Genomic DNA, 18,202 nt, shown 5'->3' with positions numbered 1-18,202 from the left:
TGGTTTATTTTAAATATCTGGCAAACTTTTTTTTTTTTTTTTTTTTTTTTTTACACTTTTAAGCAAACACTAGCAGGCTGAACAGGTCAAAGAAGGTTGGATAGAGTAATTGAGTACAGTTTAAGAACATGAGCAGTTTGTTCTTGCTGATAAATTAGACAGCTGCTCTGAATTACATTTCATGCTGTTTTCACACAACAGCTAATTTCCTCCTGCTAGTTCTAAAGCTACTTGGAACTGTACGCAATTAACTCCACCACCTTTCCTTTATCCTTCAAAAAGCATCAATTTTGTTTGCTTACAGTTAGGTCTCTACATATTTTCCATTCTTCCTCTCCCCTATAAGATTATAAAAAATGATACATATTTGTAATAAAGGAAATGCATTAGCAGCATAATGCAAGTTCTAAAATGAGTAAGTTATATGATATTTCTGGAGAGGAAAAAAGTGTCCAGTCTTGCACTATGGAATACCCATATTGTTGCAAGCTCCAATTAACTCTTTCCTCATTTTCAACATATTTTACACCTTAAACACCACCACCACCACCCCTTATTTGGGAAAACAGTACTAAATGTCAGCTTTTTGTTTTATGAATATAATTTACAGACTTCAAACTACTTTCAATTAATATTATGCAAACTGTATTATAACTGGATGGAACATGATGCTACAATCTTTTTTAATTGAAAAGATTAGGAAAAAAACAAAGGAAAGTCATTATGAGAGAACATTTGTCAAGAATAAGGTCACAATTGCTGTTTAATACAAATACGCACATGAAACACGCTTTTAGAAAGATGTCTCTCTTTAAATGGTATGATTAATACATACCACAGTAGATTCATGGCAAAGGAGTAAAATGCTTCTTTAATGAATAGCTTTTAAGATTGTTGAAGAGATATTTTTTTTTTCTGATTTTTTTTTTTGGGGGGGGAAGGGGGGACGGGGGGAGGGACGCACAACAGTTAAAGCACATGCTTTACTTTAAACGCAAGCTTAAATTCTCTGTTGTCGGCCAAGCTTGAGTGCAACAGGTGCATGTGCTGCATTACTAGGCTGAAAGGAACGAGGTTTTCTGTTTCATTTCAAAGAGACCTCTAAGAACTTTATCCCTAATTCATAGAAATTATCTATCATCTTAATAACTCTACTGACTTCAGTATGCTGTATTTAGTTCTTGGGTATTAAAAAATAATGCATTAAATAATCTAAGTAAATTATAAATACGTTCACATCTAATATAAAGCCTTACAGTACTCCTCACGTACAGCAGCTGAAGCCAGCATCAACAGCAAGCTCATTTACCATGTTCTGCAAACTTGTTAATTCTCTTTTTAATCATCACTTTTTATCATTGTTAATAATATTTTTAAAACCATAATGATATGTATAGTTTGGGTTTAGTGGAGATGTTTCACGGCAGCCAGATTTTAACAGTAAACAAAGAAGTAGAATTTGTTATTCTTGCAGTTATGATTAAATTAAAATAACATATTACCTTGCAATTCAAATTACATTTTGGCATTCCTCTAGCTAATTGTGTAGGCAAATATTAAATCGTTTTCAAGCACACTACATTCTGAAGGTTCAAATCAGATATTGCTGTAACAACTGTAAACTGTTCTTTTTCCTGCTCTTTACTGTTCAATTTAAGGCATTTTTTTTTTAGTTCAAAAATTTTTTTAGACACTAAAACACAAAAACAGGGAAAAAGAACCTCATTCCACATTCTGCTAAGTCATTAAAAACTGGCATATATGAGTTGAAAACACTTGCACCAAGTCATTAATCACATCCTCACATTTTAACCAACTTTTCCAGGAGCGAGCAGCATTTGAATAATGTCTGTTCACAGCTGTTTTGATCCACACTGATATGCAGACAGAGCTTTTGTTTGTTTGTTTGTTTTACAAAGGGAATTTCTAAGTTACTTACTCATTTGAGGAACAAGTATAGCCCCAAAGAAATCAGAAAGATGAAGTTACTGGGAGGTGTATTCCTTTAACTCAGGCTGAATTTTGGCCTTAAATAACCACCTTCTCCCAGGTAATTAGTAACTTTTATTGGAGGGTGCAGTTCATAATTCTGTGTTAGTATCTTCCCTGAGAAAAAGAAGAAACCTTGCTCGGTTTCTTATGACAGTTCTCAGGCCAAACACAATTGATGTACAAGTATTTTTGCTGAAGCCGTCTGAGGGCTTTGGCACAAAATACACGTGAAGTGGATTATTATAGTATCAGCTTAAAAACCCCCTCCCATCTGTTTTGCTGAGGTAGCTGCATGGATACTCTTAACTCACCACAAAGAGATTAAATGAGTCAAGTTAAGCTTTTTATACATTTATTTTAAACCAATTTGCTTACAGCAAAACTTGCTATCCCTCTTACACTTCTCATATATTTCTCCTGTTGACATCAAAAGCCAGTCCTATAAAATTTTAACCCCAACCACTACTGAAATGCTTTGAGAAAGCAGAAGACTTCTTCAAATAATGTGTAAATATGATTAATCAAGTATTATTCAATACATATTAGTATTTAAAGCATTTACAACAGCAGTGCGTAACTTCACATGTGAATTATCAGTCCCCTAATCACCATCCTATTGCCTTTTTTTAAAAACAATCTTATTTTGGACTGGCTGCTCTTTGTTACCAGTGGTGGCAACCACTCCTCAAGCAGAACTACTGCTTGATTTACATAAGGAAAGCAGAATTCATGGCTTTTGTTTATTTGTTTTAATTTATATTTAGTATTTGTGCTGCTGTTGATTTTTTAAGGAAGAAGTATCAACAGCTTGCTGCTCTCCTGTACATATTTAGAGCTTCACTGACATCAGTAGGTCTGTGCAAGAGGACAAAGGTCTACTAGAGGCTGTTATACAACACTCATTTATTTTAAACAGTGCAGGTGGAATGAGTTAAAAAAAAAAAAAAAAAAAGCAAGTTTCTGAAACAGCAATGGATACTGTTGTTTACTGTCTTCCAGTACCTGCTTGGAAGACTTGTAAAGCAGTCTCACAGAAGCAGCCTTTCTTTAAAACTGCTGCTATGTAAGAGCTATGCAGGATAATGTAGTAAGAACACTGCTATTTGTTAACAAGGAAACTTTATAGCAATGGAGAATAACATGCTACAGCTGGACAACACAAATTAAGAGACATTCAAACAATCTGTGAACCAAACAAAACAGAGTAGGCAAATTCAGAGGCTTTAATCCAAAGCACTGAATAATATTTTGGATGAAGTCACTACTAGCCAGCTGTAAAACAAACACAGCAAAAGACCCCTTTTTAATATCACAAAGCTATGATTTATTGGTCCCTCACAGAATCTGATGGAAGAGGACAAGATTTTAATTAAAAGAAGTGATTAAGTGCAAATCCTTCCCAAGCTTTTCATGGCAATCGTGCTTCAGAGTGATTTGAAGAGCCGCAGCGAGGCTGAGTCTGTATGCTTACAAAGAAAAGGTATATTCATAACCTGATTAATTGCATTGCATTAAGGCTCTACTTAAGATAGAGGCAGTTGCTAGCTCTCAGCAGGAAATAACCAACAAAACTACCACTGAAGAACAACTTCTTTTTCCCTCTTGGAAAATTAGCAAAGCTGTTCTTAAGTCTTTCAGAGCATTTTAGTGGATTCAAAATTACTGAAACTCTTCTCTTTGTTTTAGTCATTCTAATGACAAAGAACTGAATCATGTTTAAGTGGAGCTATGTTTCCCCCGTTTTCTAGCAGGGGGAAGTATAATAGAAATAGATGAAACTGAATGTTGCTTCTTACTGAAGGTAACACTTTTATTTAACTCAGCACTACAAGGAGGCTTTCTTTTAGAAGAGGTTTCAGCCTAGAAAGTTAAACAGAGTAATGCTGTACTCCCCTCCCCCTAATTTTCAAGGAATAAGCTGGAAATACCATACTGGTTTGCGTACTATTTTCTCATAAATAAACCAACAAGGCACTAATCTACCTCTGCAACCTCTCATTCCTCTTGGAGCAACCATAATATGATGAGACCTATGATTTCTTCACTAAACGTTTCCTAAGTGTCCTCTTCCCCCCCAGTAGGTTTCTCTTGAAATTTTGCTTTTAACATCCATTTGTTTGCATCTGTACACATTTCTCCTATTTCAATTTTATTAATATTTATAAAGCAATTGGCATAAAACATTTATTAAAGCCAAGAATATAATCCCAAACACATCTCTTAGTATAAAAGTTCAAGCACGAAGAAAATTGCATACACAAAATTAATACAGAAGGGACCTTAAGAAACCATTTAATAAATCCATTTGATGAAAAACATAAAAATATATACCTAACATATCAAGACAGAGGTTAGAAAGTAGAAGCTAAGCCATAAATAGCAAACTGACAAAAATGACATTCAGGAGTCATATGAAAAAGGAAAGGTGTTTATGTCTATACAGGGATGAGGAAGACTTTCAAGTGCAAGTAACTACATGGAAAAGCATGTGGAACTGAAATGACTGAAAGAGAAATCAGTAGAAAAAGTGGCTTGAGAGGGAAAAAGACGGATCCAAAAAGAAACTAATAGAAATCCACAGTTTTCACCTAACTCAGAAACCTATAGCAGATACCCATTTATGAATGGATGAGATGGTTCCCCCAGTGCTTCTCAGTAAAATGCTTTTAGATCACAACACAGAGATATGAAATGAAGGTACAGGAACTGAAGTTCAGAAGAAGCAGAAAAATTCTGTAACCTTAGTAACACAGTAAGCAACACAATGATAAAAAGCATATGGAACAAATGGTCTCTTTCAGTCTAAGGCACCATGCTGCTATCAGTGTCCAAGCCAAGTAAAACTAAATCATCATCACGTACAACAAATACTTCACGTGCTCAGCTGCCAGCCACGTAGCTGGCATGCTCACATTTGGAAGCACTGCCATTTAAACGCAGCTAAGGCTAAGTGGTACGACACTTTTCACTGAGCACACACCAGGCACCATCCTGTGCACTCCTGTGGCCTGAGTTCTTTGGAGCTGCTTGGTGTGGTAATAAAACAAGCATTCAAAATAAAATAACACTGCAAGTTAATGACTGGATTATCTATCTACACATTATGCAGGAGTCTCATTTCTCTTGTTCTGACACGGGATTTGACCCTCAAACTATGAATACTCTTCCAAACACACATTTTTGTTACACCCGTGTTCCCATAAAAACTGTTTTCACATAAAAATCCTCCACTATCTCTAGCTAATACCTACTCCATTGGGTATAATGAAATGTGATATTTTCTTCCAAAAGTGTAAGAAAAAAAGTATTCCAGTGGGAAAAACTCCAGAGAAGTAAAATGCATTATCAGAACTGCATTTTATTGCAATTATGCAATATTAAATTACTCAACTAGAATTCTGTCTGAACAAGGCAATGCAGAATTTAAAGCCTCTTCTTGTTTACACACAATTTACAACAAGTTGATTTCATAGATTTCTGTTGAGTCAGTACTGATTTACATCTTAAGAATTACTTTGTCTGGCTAGAAATCACCCTGTGAGGCCTCCTGACTTGGTCAGTTGCACATGCAATATCAACTATCAGAAAGAAGACTTAAAAGCACCTAACAATGAAGTCTGCAGTTTTTCTACAAAGTATGTCATTATGAAATAAAGAAATTGAGTGTATTTTGGTGAGTGTGAATTTACTGAAGGAAAATCACATCAGATTTTTTTTTCTTTAGTTTTCAGAAGAGTTACACCACAAAATCTGGAACTGCATGTAAATGTGACATGAAACTGCACAGAAAATTATCAATTACACTATAGAAAACACGTCTCAGTATATGAGGGCTAAATAGGGATAGACATTGTCTGAAGGGCAAATGATACCTATTTGTTTCAAAAGGAAAAATATAAAACTAAAGAATACTCACGTGGACCCTCAGAGATCAGTGCTAAGACTAGTCTTAATATTTTAATTAACAGATGTGGCTTAAGATGAAGCTTGCTAATGACAAAGTCAGAAGGCATGGTCAACACAAAGAAGTAGATTAGTACCTCATAGAATTTAATGCATGGCTTTGAGGATTAAGTGGCAGAAATTGAATGAAATTCAGTAATACCAGAAGCAGCAGTGTGTTTTGGGATCTACATGTGTTTCAGGGTCTAAAAACAAATAATTGTGCTATATATGCTAGTTGCTCGTTGGCTAGCAACACCTTATGAAAAGTACATAGGTATGCCAACTGGTCCTAAGATTGCTACAAGTCAAAAAAAAGTTCTAAACACAATCTGATGTTGCATTTGGTAGATACAGAACAAAAAAAAAAATGTGTAAAAGATGCAGAACCTCCTATGGAAGATCCCACGTAGGAAAACGGGACTGGAAGAAAAATGATCACACAAAAATTAATAGGTATGGATAAACTGTCCATGAATTTATGAGGGAAATTAGAAGACCATTCCTAGATGCATCTCGTTTGCAAAGCAAAAAAACACACTCTACCTGTATCTAGTTATAAAATTATGTAATCTAATACTGGAATGCATAAAACAGCTTATAAACTCAGCATTTTTCTCCCATTTGGGAATATATTCACCATACTATCAACTGTCAAGAGGGACTGAGAAACTGAACAGTTTCTGAACAACTCTGTGTTCCATCACTGGAGACTGAGTACTACGAGGTGCTAGACATTAATGACTCACTTGCTTTTCAACACACATTCATAACACTTTTAAAAATAAGAGTTAAAGAACAACTATTTACTAGCTATAACGCAGCAGCCTCTATCAAGTAGTAGCGTTATAGGTCCACAAAACAAAAGCCAATTAAGGTCTACTGCTGCACCCCTTGGTTCAAGTGAACTCTCTTCCTTAGCTGTCATTTCAGTAAGGTCTGAACAGAACAAAACAAAAGAGGATATGTTGCTCAGTGATTAATTCTCTTGAGATCTATACTCAATAGGGCTTTTTCTATAGTCAGCACAGAGTGTTGACAGATAGTTATGGGTGTATTTACTTAGCTTTTACTGGAAGACTGGTTAGCAAACAAGTTTTTATCACTCCATTCTGATGGGAAATCTGTATTGCAAACTGTAATGCTTGATGGCTCAAAATAAGCTCTTTATTTTTAAACATCTATAAGTAATTAGAGCTTTTTTTTTTTTTTTTTTTTTTTTCCCCTCCCTTAAATAAGGCTAGAATACTCTGCAACTCTGCATGTTGCAGGCAGTTTTTTGATGTATTTTTCCTGAGCTCAGGTAGGTACTCTGCACGTACACTGAGTTTCTTAAATATTCACATAAAAGCCAGATTTGCTTTAACACAGCTTTCAAGTAACAATAATAAAAACAAAACAAAAAACAGAACTATTTAGGCATATTATTCTTTTGTAAGGGAGAGATGAATCTAAACACTTTCCTGTATCATTTTCCTCAGCTCTCTGCCATAATCATCATTAATATAATTGTTTTGCATTTACATAGTTCTCCATGCAAGGAGCTCAACCACTTTACAAAGCAATGAAGAGGAAAAGCTCTTCTATCCTTTAACGTGCTAGGAGATGTGCTTGCATTCATGGGGAATAGTTAATATGTGAAATCAAATCCCTACCAAACATTGTACTATTCAAATGCCCTTTAAGATCTCACATAGTGTTTATTTACTGTTGAGGAAAAGTGATGATAACAGTTCAGATAACAGAAGAAATACAATTCATTACACTGAAGATAAGTCTGACAGGACTTTACTGATATCTGAAAGATAATACTCCTACATGTACTTTGAGAGTGACAGCAAAACCTGCTGAAAAAAAGTACGCACAAAATACTTTATTCACAGAATGGCTAAGGTTTGAAGGAACTTCTAGAGGTCATTTGGTCTAACCTCCCTGGAGTCCACCCAGGACCATGTCCAGGAGGTTTTTGAAGATCTCCAAGGAAGGAGACTCCCCAACCTCTGTGGGCAACCTGTGACAGTGCTGTTACCTGTACAGTAAGGAAGCATTTGCTGATGTTTCAAAGCAACCTCCCGCACTTCGGTTTGTGCCCATCACCTCACGTCCTGTCACTGACTGCATTACCCTACATTATTTAGTACCTCAAGTAAGAACCTTTAGGAATAATGAAGCAGCATAAAATTCAGCTCTGGATAAGACTGCTTTCTGCAATTACATCTTCACAATGTAAGAGTTTTTCTGCATACAGATTTGTACTCACCTAAACTAATGCTACAAAACTTGGCTTCAATGAGAATCTTGCCACCAATTTCAAAGGGTACAGTATTTGACCTCCAATTTTGCTAAAATTAAATCAAAATATAATATAGATGGATTTATCTTGATCATTTCCCTCCCAGTCCTCCCAACACCCTGTTAAGCTGAATGAAGTGACTAAGGTGGTTATAAGGTGATCACCGCAAAGCCAGCGAGGGGACAGGTAGTCTCTGTGCAGCCTTTGGAGCTAACCTGTCCCCTGCACACTGAGACAGACCAGGGGGGCTCACTCTGCCTCCATGCCACCTGGGGCAAAGCAATGTCCAGCAGAGGAGCAATAACAAACATGCAGAGCATATGATTGGGAACAATATAAAATCTCAGTCTACAACAATTATTTCTTCAGTTAAAAGCAACCTACACCTTTAGCTCTGCAGAAACCAGGTACTACATTCTGGAAAAAAAAAATATAAAAAAGATCTATTATCCCATTGTTTTGACTTTGGCAATTACAAGCATTTCACACTTCGGGAAGAGCAGAAGAAACCAGTCTGGAATGAAACAATGCTTCCCTCATAGTATCATAGAGCAACTGGTGGTTAGAGACTTGCTGAAGCAGAGGTTGCATGCAGGCCTTTACCAGCCACTGCTATTTATTTCTCCATGAATATCTCTAATCCTTCTAAAGCTCTTAATACTTTTAATTTCCCCCATATCCATGACAATGAGTTTACGATTTAATTGCACTCCACACAAAAATTACTTTCTTTATTTGCTTCAAAACTTCTCTGCAGCCATTTAATTTTACACCCTCAGCACTGGAAGAAAACAAAAGAATTGGTCCCAGTTTGCCTTTTTTTCTTCTTCCCCTTGTAATAATTATGACTTTATATGCTTCTGCTGCATTTTCTGTCTTTTCTTTTCCAAGCTGAAATTCTAATCCACTTAGTCTCTTCATATGGAAACAATCCCTAACACCAGACATCCTACCTGTACGCTCAATGCAGTCCCACCCTGTGTCTGTCTAACTGTCCTGGTTTCAGTTAGCACAGAATTAATTTTCTTCCTAGTAGCTGGTGGAATGCTGTGTTTTGGCTTAGAATGAGAAGAGTGCTGATAACACCCCGATGCTTTAATTGTTGCAGAGCAGTGCTTATACTAAGCCAAGGACATCTCAGCCTTTGCTCTGTCCTGCCAACGGGCAGGCTGGGGGGTGCAGTAAGAGCTGGGAGGGGACAGACCCAGGACAGGTGACCCAAACTAGCCAAAGGGGTATTCCATACCATCTGACGTCATGCTAAACAATATATAGGGGTGGCTAGCCGGGGGGAGGGGGCCGGACTGCTCGGGGTTAGGCTGGGCATCGGTCAGCGGGTGGTGAGCAATTGCATTGTGCATCACTTGTTTGTACATACTATTATTACTTTCGTATTATCACCATTGTATCATCATTATTATTATTATTATTATTATTTTTGTTATTTTTTTTTCCTGTCTTATTAAACTGTCTTTATCTCAACTCACGGGCTTCACTTTCCATTTCTCTCCCCCGTCCCAGAGAGGGAGGGGGGAGGGTGAGCGAACGGCTGCGTGGTGTTTAGCTGCCGGTCGGGTTAAACCACGACACTAACCAAGGAACAAACAGATCTCTTACAGCACTCAGTGATCCAAGTCAAACTTCTGTTTTCACACTGTACGGCACACATTTGAAGTATCTTAGCAACTGATTAAAGAACTTTAATATAAGAAATACAATAAGTGCTAGCATGAATGGGAACAAAAATATCAAAATTAATGAGGAAATATTGAAGCATATTAGGTGAGAAACCAACAATAGATACATCTTAGTTAAAACTGTATATGGCTTAATTATGCCTAGTTTGAAATGATTATTTCCATCTCATAATTCACCATAGGTCTTTACATTGCATAATGATCTTTTCTTTGCCAGGATTGTTCAGCAAACATATGAACATTAACAGGAAATGAATACTCATCTGAATTACCTTACATTATCTTACCTTCCCTTTTTGAAGTATAGGTATAAATTACTGTTACCTTGGATTTTACATAAGGGTTATATTATTTATAGAAGTAGTCTTTCCTCAACTGTCAGTTTTTCTGTTGTCTTACAAAGAAGTATAAGCTGACATTAAATTTAAAGCACATTGGAAGGAAATTATTTCTTTAAGAACTACATATATTTCATCATGTAGTACTAGGCTCTGAGTTTACAGAAGGAAAACATCTAGCAGGTAGAGCAAACTGGGAAGTTGGAGAAAACATCTGAAAATAAACATTCATATGTAAAATATAAATATTTTATGAATATACACTAATATAAATAATATAAATATTCATATTCAAATCCTGAATTATTTGCAGAAAAGGTGAACTTTGATAATTTTTGTTTTTGGAATCTCTGAAGCTTTTAAGCTATCCCCCTTGTCATGCTCTAAGTGAAATATTTCATTGAGAGAATTTTCACTGCCAGAGCATGAACTTCAACAGTCATACTTGAAATCTGACATTTTAAGATGGTTTAAATTAAAATGCTTTGGTTGATCACAGTTAAAATGTGGTGACTTTGTTGAGAATGCATCTTGTCCAAATTATGGATAAAGGCATCTTTTAAAAATCTGCAGAACTTTCCTGGAAAATCTTCTTTCAACCCAATAAAGGTATAGGATGTCTGAATACAGATGCTCATCTCATTTTTCTAAATTCAATTTCTTCTATGACAAATGCTAATGACTCCTCAGCTCTTTGCTCCTCCAAGAACAACCTGCTTCACAACAAAAACACTAATGATGTAGTGAGTAAACGGTGTCTGAGCAATGTAACCTTCCCAGCAGAGCTAGAACCCCTGCAGTATCACTGCATCCCCCTACAAGAGCCTGCGATCTTCTAATATCCACAAATGACCTGGCAGCATGCTGTTAAAATGAATGACTACACTCTGAAAACCAAGAAGTGTCACGATACTGCTGGCACATGTGCATGCACACACAAGAAAGCAGCATTCCTGTTAAAGATGTAAAAGAAAGGTGAGCTGAAAATGATGTGGTAGTCTTCCATGATCACTTAGAAGAAATATAATTTCTTCTATGTACTTTCAGTGAAAGGTAGGGAATACTGAAGAGCATTTCAAGAACTGAAACATACCTGCCTGCAGCATGTTAGCTGTCAACAAGGAGTAAATCTTTCTGTTGATTTTATCCCAACAGAAAATGGAACCAAAATACTATGAGAAACAATGACTGCACACACATCTTTTCTTGTAAAACTAACATCCACATCTGTTGTTAACACACAAAAATTATCAACAATTTGGATTTAGAAAATAGCACTTGTTTATTACGTCTTAATATAAATATATTTAAGATCCGTATCACTCCAAAGCTGTTTTCCCATACAGAACACATAGACGTTTAGTGACATCTGAAAATATCACCAACTGATTATACTTTTCTTTTTTTTTTTTTTTTTAAATCAAATTTCTTCACAACTTAATTCTTACAGAAAAAAAAATCCAATACAAAATAAAAACGTTAATTTAGAAAGTTTTGGGAAAAATGTTGCAGACAATACAACTACATGCTCAGGAAATTAATTCTGTAGACGATGTGGAAAATTCTGTAGACGATATGGAAAAGATGGCTTATAAAGTTAACGAGATATTACTTAAGGCAGGAGAAACAATTAGACTATTAACAGTGAAGATAAAGCAAACATTTTGCCATCAAATATAATGAAACCAATTAAAAGACAAGTGAAAATTAAGACACGAATATGAAAACAAAAACAAGATAAAAGGTAAGAGTTAACAGACTACAAAATCCAAACCAACATATTCAAGCACAAATCCCCTATAAGAACCTGGATGGACTGTGGTTTATTTTTTGTATACACCAAAACTAAAAGATCTATCGTGCTTTGGGTTCGTCTTTTTTATTTTATTTTTTCAATAAAGTGATATTAAGTACCAGAAACAAAACTAATCGCAAGGGTATAACAGAGAAAAATGAGTGCTGAAAAAGCAGTAAGCTGTGTCATGCAGTTAGCTAATCACTCTGAAAAATGTGTGAGGTTAAAAAGGGTAGATTCTTATCTAAGACATCATAGGTACATGCAACAATAGAGGTCTAAGTCTACAGATTGTTTTATAAAATAGCTTTTCTGACACTCCGGAACGTGCCAGATCTTATCCTCCTTACACTACAACTCTAATTCACAGAACTTGAAGGAAAAAAAAAAAATCAGGCATTTGTACTTCTCAAGACAACTTACACTGTAACCAGTCTTTCCTACTCAATGCCGTCTCAAGCTGGGACTGCAGGTGCACACTTCATGCTCCCTGGCTCAGAAAGGACTGTGCTAGAGAAACAGAGTACTGAACTGTATCAAGACTCTTGTTCATGTTGCCAACAAATTCTTCTTGACACGCAGTCACCCATCAGACCTCATGTGTCTCATTTCATTATTTTTGCTTTCCAAATATTCCTTTATCATTTCTTTCCTCTGTTTCTTTCCATTTTCCTCTATATTTTCTTCACAAACTCTAAGGAGCCTCTGATTATCCCTCTCCTCAGACTACTTCTGAAGGACCCAGCCCACTACTAAGCAATTAGATGATGCTGTCTTTACCTCTCCACTCCTGGCTCCTCAGTTGGCAATAAAATCTCAGCCCATCTTTTTAACGCATTCCTTATGGAAGTCAAGCAACAATTTCAGTCCAAAGGATCAGCATAAGCATCTGGATTTTCAGTGTTTTCAGTTAGTTTTCACACCTGTGGGGTGATTTAAGCTCACAACATGTTATCCTTAAAAAAACTCTTAAAATTTACCTGGTGCCACAATGTCTACAGACACAAAATTACATTTATGCAGTTTGCATGCTGTGAACACCACTCAGTGCTGACTGCAGTCATCTCACCTTCACTATGTGCCTCCCTGCCCTGCCCACCCTTCTCACAGTTTATTCTCAATATCTTAGCTGATGTCTTAAACTCTTATGTGAACTGTTTCAATAAGAACCAGTAAACATGTTTTATACTAGCCTAGAGGTCTCATCTTTCAGAATATATTTCAAGTAAAATAATGCAATAAAGTGCAAATAAAAAGTTTTAATTACATTTTAACAGCCATCAATATAAGCATGGGTGCTGCTTGTGCTCAGAATAACATAATGCAAAAAGCGTGGAATTCCTTAGGAAGTTCTCCAGACATAAGGAGAGGGAAGGGCAGGTACAGGAGAGACAATGAACTAAACAGGAAAGAAACAGCCTAAAACCAAGTTCTTTAAATGCAGAACATGCAATGCAAGGAAGAAAAGATACCCTCTTATGGTATTCAGAAGCATTCCTTGCTAGTTTAGCCTTTTAACAACTTGGGGCATTGTCTGTATACCATCAAGCAAACCTATAATATTGTATAAAATATAGCTGCTTAGTAGTGAAGTGTTGACAGGTGTGTTCTCAAGAGGAAAGGAGAAAGTGTTTTCTCAGAAATTAGCTCTTCGGTTCTCTCCAACTAGCCAGCCTATACACTTATTCTAAGCATTATAAAGACCAGGTCTGGATAGAATAAAGTCTCACTCTTCGCAAGTATCAAAATTACCTTGCCACTCTCCATCACATATAAACCAGAACACTTCAGCAAACATCTACAGGACACCAAGCAGTACGGACAGCATTCTGAGTAAGCTGGCAATTGCCCATCCAATACAGGGTAGCGACACACAAGGAGACAGTATCAGGTCCTGACAGGAGTGCTGTGGTATCAGCATAATGTCCTGAGCACTGGCGTGATGCAAGTCCTCCTCCACTCACTCTGGGATTATTGACAGCTCCACGCCATGCACAGACAACATTTCCGAAGACACAGTGTTTCTGGTGACTTGAACACTTACAACTGAATAATGATAATAGCAGTAAAGATAATAATGTTACAACATACAACATGTTAAAGCAAATAACCGATTACATTTAATGGCAGTTGTACATTTAAGTTCCAGCAAGCCAAGTGAGAATAACACCCTGGATCCTACATGGGAATCCCTGAACAGCTTGAGTAGCTCTAACAAACACTCTGGAATAAACACTTGCAAAGAAACTCTTAAAGGATCATATCTGTTTTACTGAAAAAAATAATAAACAAAACAGCAACAACAGGAGATTCCACTGTCTCGCTCCTGTAAGAAGTAATTAAAATATTAAAGTTACTACATTTATGGTGATTTCACCAAAAATACTAATCAAAATAACCAAAAATATTCACTTTGAAAGAAAATAAGGCTAACATTGAGCAAACATTATAACAGACTCTGAGAGCAGAAGCATAATCTACAGAGAAACCTCCATGAGCACATGCTGCTTCACACACTGACCACATCTTTGTTGAATCATACACGATTTTTTGAGCACTGCAAGGCATAGAAGATGCTTTAAAGGATCTCTGTTTCACAGAAAGGGAAAGCAGGAGACCATAAGGAAGAAGACAGTTGCTCAAATCATTAAGTTGCCAGTGGCAAGCCATGAATGCAAAGTTTCCAAAATTCCACTCCCCTGTTCAAAGCAGGGCCAAAATGAGATCTTAAATGATTTTGCAACCAATTTCCATGTCATGAATGCTAATGCTGGAAGCTGAAAGCCCTGTCTCTCATCTCTCCACTCCCAATAAGGGACTGTCTCCAAGAAAATGCTGAGTTGCTATCTTGAATGTATTATTTTCAACCACCTTAACTATATTACTATAAAAAGCTGCATGGACTCCCTTGTTGCAGCTCCCACAAGGTTTACTTTGGTTTTATTTAAGCTCTTTTTCTTAGGGATGCATTTAAGTTAGACTGAGTAAGCTGCTTTCATACCACAAAACAGAGTCCGTAAAGGGATTTATAAAAGTTTACTTACACAGTGTAGCTCACGCCTTTAAATAAACTTTCTCATGTGGACAATATCAAACTGTTATTTGTCTCCAAATTCCCCAAACAAATTTTAAAGCAAGGTGAATCTTTCCTCTTCAGCAGAGACCCTCTATTGAATCAGTGATGCTACTCCTAGGCAATACCCTTTTTATTCCTTGTATCAACTTCAGTGATCCCCAGGGAAACTTAGCAGTTCCTACCAAACTACAAGGGCACATGGATGGAATTTGATAAGTATTTCTACAGAAGTCACCCAGACAGAAAAGATTTGAGACACAGCACATCTCATGATGGCCCTGTAAAGCCAGTAGAGCAGCACCCACCAAGAATGAAGAACACATTGTGCATAACAAGTGCACCCAAGTGTAACTTAGCAGGAGAGATTCTTTCACATAAAGTCATCTTTGAAAACAGATGTGCATTTCACACTTCCAACCGGTTTTGATGAAGTCTAGTTTTAGAATTAAAAAAAAAATAAAATAAGCCAGGGAAGGCATTGAAGGGTTCAACAAGTTTCTAACAAATAAAAGAGCTATATGATCTAACCAATGAAATCCTATAATCCACTGGAAGGTGAAATGTTCCAAATTAGTTCAGTGTCACCAGCTCTTCTGGACACATTAGCTAAGCAAGCACTGCAGTTGCAATGCCCAGTTCCAGTTCTTTGACTTTGCTTTCAAGAAAAAAAAAAATAAAAAAATCAAATGCCATACATCACAGGGGACAAAACTAAGAGACAAAACAGCGCGGTGATGTTAAGCTGTCTGTATGCTCACTGGACCCCATTCACAATTTCAAAAGTATCTGGATGCATTTGGTAAAAAGCAATTGACATTCATGTTTTCCTCCATAGACCCAATTAGATCTGATGTACATCCATTCACACTCAAATAGGCACAGAAACCTTCAAGGTTATTTTCCAATTACTTCCACATATACTGCCTCATTCTGAAAGGACTGGGGATCTGAAAGTCCAAAAGATGCTACAGATTCTGCTGATGCATCAGCTCTCAACACCTGAACTCTTAAATAGAAAAGACAATATTTAAAACCCATGGCCTTCAACACAAGAATTCTAATCTCAGTCCTTCGATCCCATTTTTATTTGTGATTGACAATTTTTTTTAATGAGACAAATGGCATAAGCGCTGTTTTAATATTGTGAGGTTGTTTTAAATGTCAAAAAGAGAGTACTTTTCATATCTGTATCATTAATTTAATAATGCTTATTCATCTGAAAAGTGAAAAAGTTGCTAAAGAATGGTATAGCAAATTTTTACGCATGGAAGACAATCAGATAATACAGCTTCCCCAAAGAGGTTAAGATAGATTAATGTTAACATAAAGGTCACTTGAAAAGACTTCTCATTTAGCACTATACCATACCAAAACCAAGAATCATCCCTGTTTGCTTTTCTCATAAAAGCAGAACTTTTTAGCTTTATTGAAACAATTTTATGAAATGCCATCAGCCCATCCATGGCCAGCTTTGTTTCCACAATGGCCATTTTACTTCTGAAAAGAGACTGAATTCTTAAATTAGCCCCTAAACACTGTAAAATTCTGACTCCTGTCTCCTAAAATAAAACAAAAACAAAAACAAAACAAAACAAAAAACGTTTTTCCTGTTATTTTGTTGCAGAATTTGTAACTTGCTGTTCCATGAACTATAAACAGCAGACAAAACAATGTGATCGACAGGATGTCTCAGAATCACAAACCAATAACAATAAAAAAGACAACTTCTGGTAGACCTGTACTTTTCCCTATACTACATCTATTCAACTACATGTGCTTTGCTTCTGATGATGGTATTCAGACTGCCAGATGCACAGGCTACAACCTAAGAAACATCATCATCCTTGCTAAAAGCATTCAGGGACTGTCCTTCAGGTGCTGACAAAAACGACTTACCTTGGAATCTGTAAATAATATATACATTTAAAAAAAACAAAACACCACCCTATATCAATACCATTATTTCTAGCTAAACTTTAGAGCTCTCCAGTAGCATATTTCAAGAAATACCATTGTCTCTACTTTACAGATGGGGAACAGAAGAACAGCAAAGTTAAAACCACCCATACTATACTGCATAGGACTCAGGAAAGGGATTCCAGTATCTTCAATTTCATGAGAACTGGAAATGAATAAACGGAAAAAATGCTATTGTTTCTGTGTCACTGAACACAAGGGCCCTTCTTAGAGTCGAATAACCAGCTACATTAATGTTTAAGGCCAAAAATAAATTTAGTGGCTATGAAGAACAAAAATACAACTTTGTATGGAACAGCTAAAAAACACTGAACTTCAGTGAACAGCCAGAATGCCAGAAAAAAAAACCCTCCCTAATATATAAAACACTGCAGAAAAATAGGACAACAAAAACTACAATGAGTATCAAGCTCATAGATCACGAGAACAGAACTGGTGTGTTTTCTAAATAATGTGTTTATCTACCTTTGAATTACCATATAAAGGTATGGATCTGCAAAATACCTATTTGGCAAATATGCTTTTTTTTGCTACTGGTTCTTTTGGCTGTCAGTGCTATAAAATACCCCTCTGTAAGGCCCTGAATACTTCCATGTCAAGCAGGATGCCATGGAAGTGCTAGGTCCAGCCAGGGGAATTCTCTGTACAAGATGAAGCTATTCCTGCCTCAAACACTCCTGAGCATTTTGTCATCTACCTCCTCTATCACAAATACTCTGCAAGGACTTGAGGATGCTTAAATAAGACAGCAATCATCCATTCAGTGTTCAGCCTTTAACTAATAATTAAGCTTCAGAATTATAAAGCTGCATATAAATCCCTTCCTGATTTAGACCTGTGCATATTTTATCCAGAGAAACTTACTGTGTCTGCAAGATAACTAGGGTAAGTTAGAGGGGCACTGTTCCCCATTGTCTTATTCTGGAACTCCAACACCATTTTAGGATTTGGTGCCTACATGAGCACATTGCAGACCTTACACTCATTCTGTTCATGTTTCACCCTCACAGGAGGCTGGCTATTTACTTCTATCCTCTAAGGAAGATCATAGCATGAATGACAAAATGTCACAAATAATTAGGAAAACTAGTT

At 36.5% G+C, this 18,202-nt stretch overlaps 1 protein-coding gene across 2 annotated transcripts in view; it reads right to left on the bottom strand.

Annotated features, from left to right (window-relative positions):
- TPK1 (thiamin pyrophosphokinase 1) overlaps positions 1 to 18,202 on the bottom strand; it is a 328,823-nt gene that overhangs the window by 296,442 nt on the left and 14,179 nt on the right. Inside the window, exon 1 of one of the 2 annotated variants that reach the window (XM_082752567.1) lies at positions 1,940 to 1,983. The exons of the other annotated variant lie outside the window; for it this stretch is intronic. Within the exon in view, the coding sequence (XP_082608693.1) occupies positions 1,940 to 1,943 (4 nt within the window). The 5' untranslated portion in view covers positions 1,944 to 1,983. Of the gene's footprint in view, positions 1 to 1,939; positions 1,984 to 18,202 lie in introns of those variants that run through there. 2 annotated transcript variants of the gene reach the window in all.

Source organism: Aythya marila (assembly GCF_965140915.1).
Source record: "Aythya marila genome assembly, chromosome: 2".
NCBI classification, from domain to species: domain Eukaryota; kingdom Metazoa; phylum Chordata; class Aves; order Anseriformes; family Anatidae; genus Aythya; species Aythya marila.
This window is presented reverse-complemented; position numbering and strand designations above follow the sequence as displayed.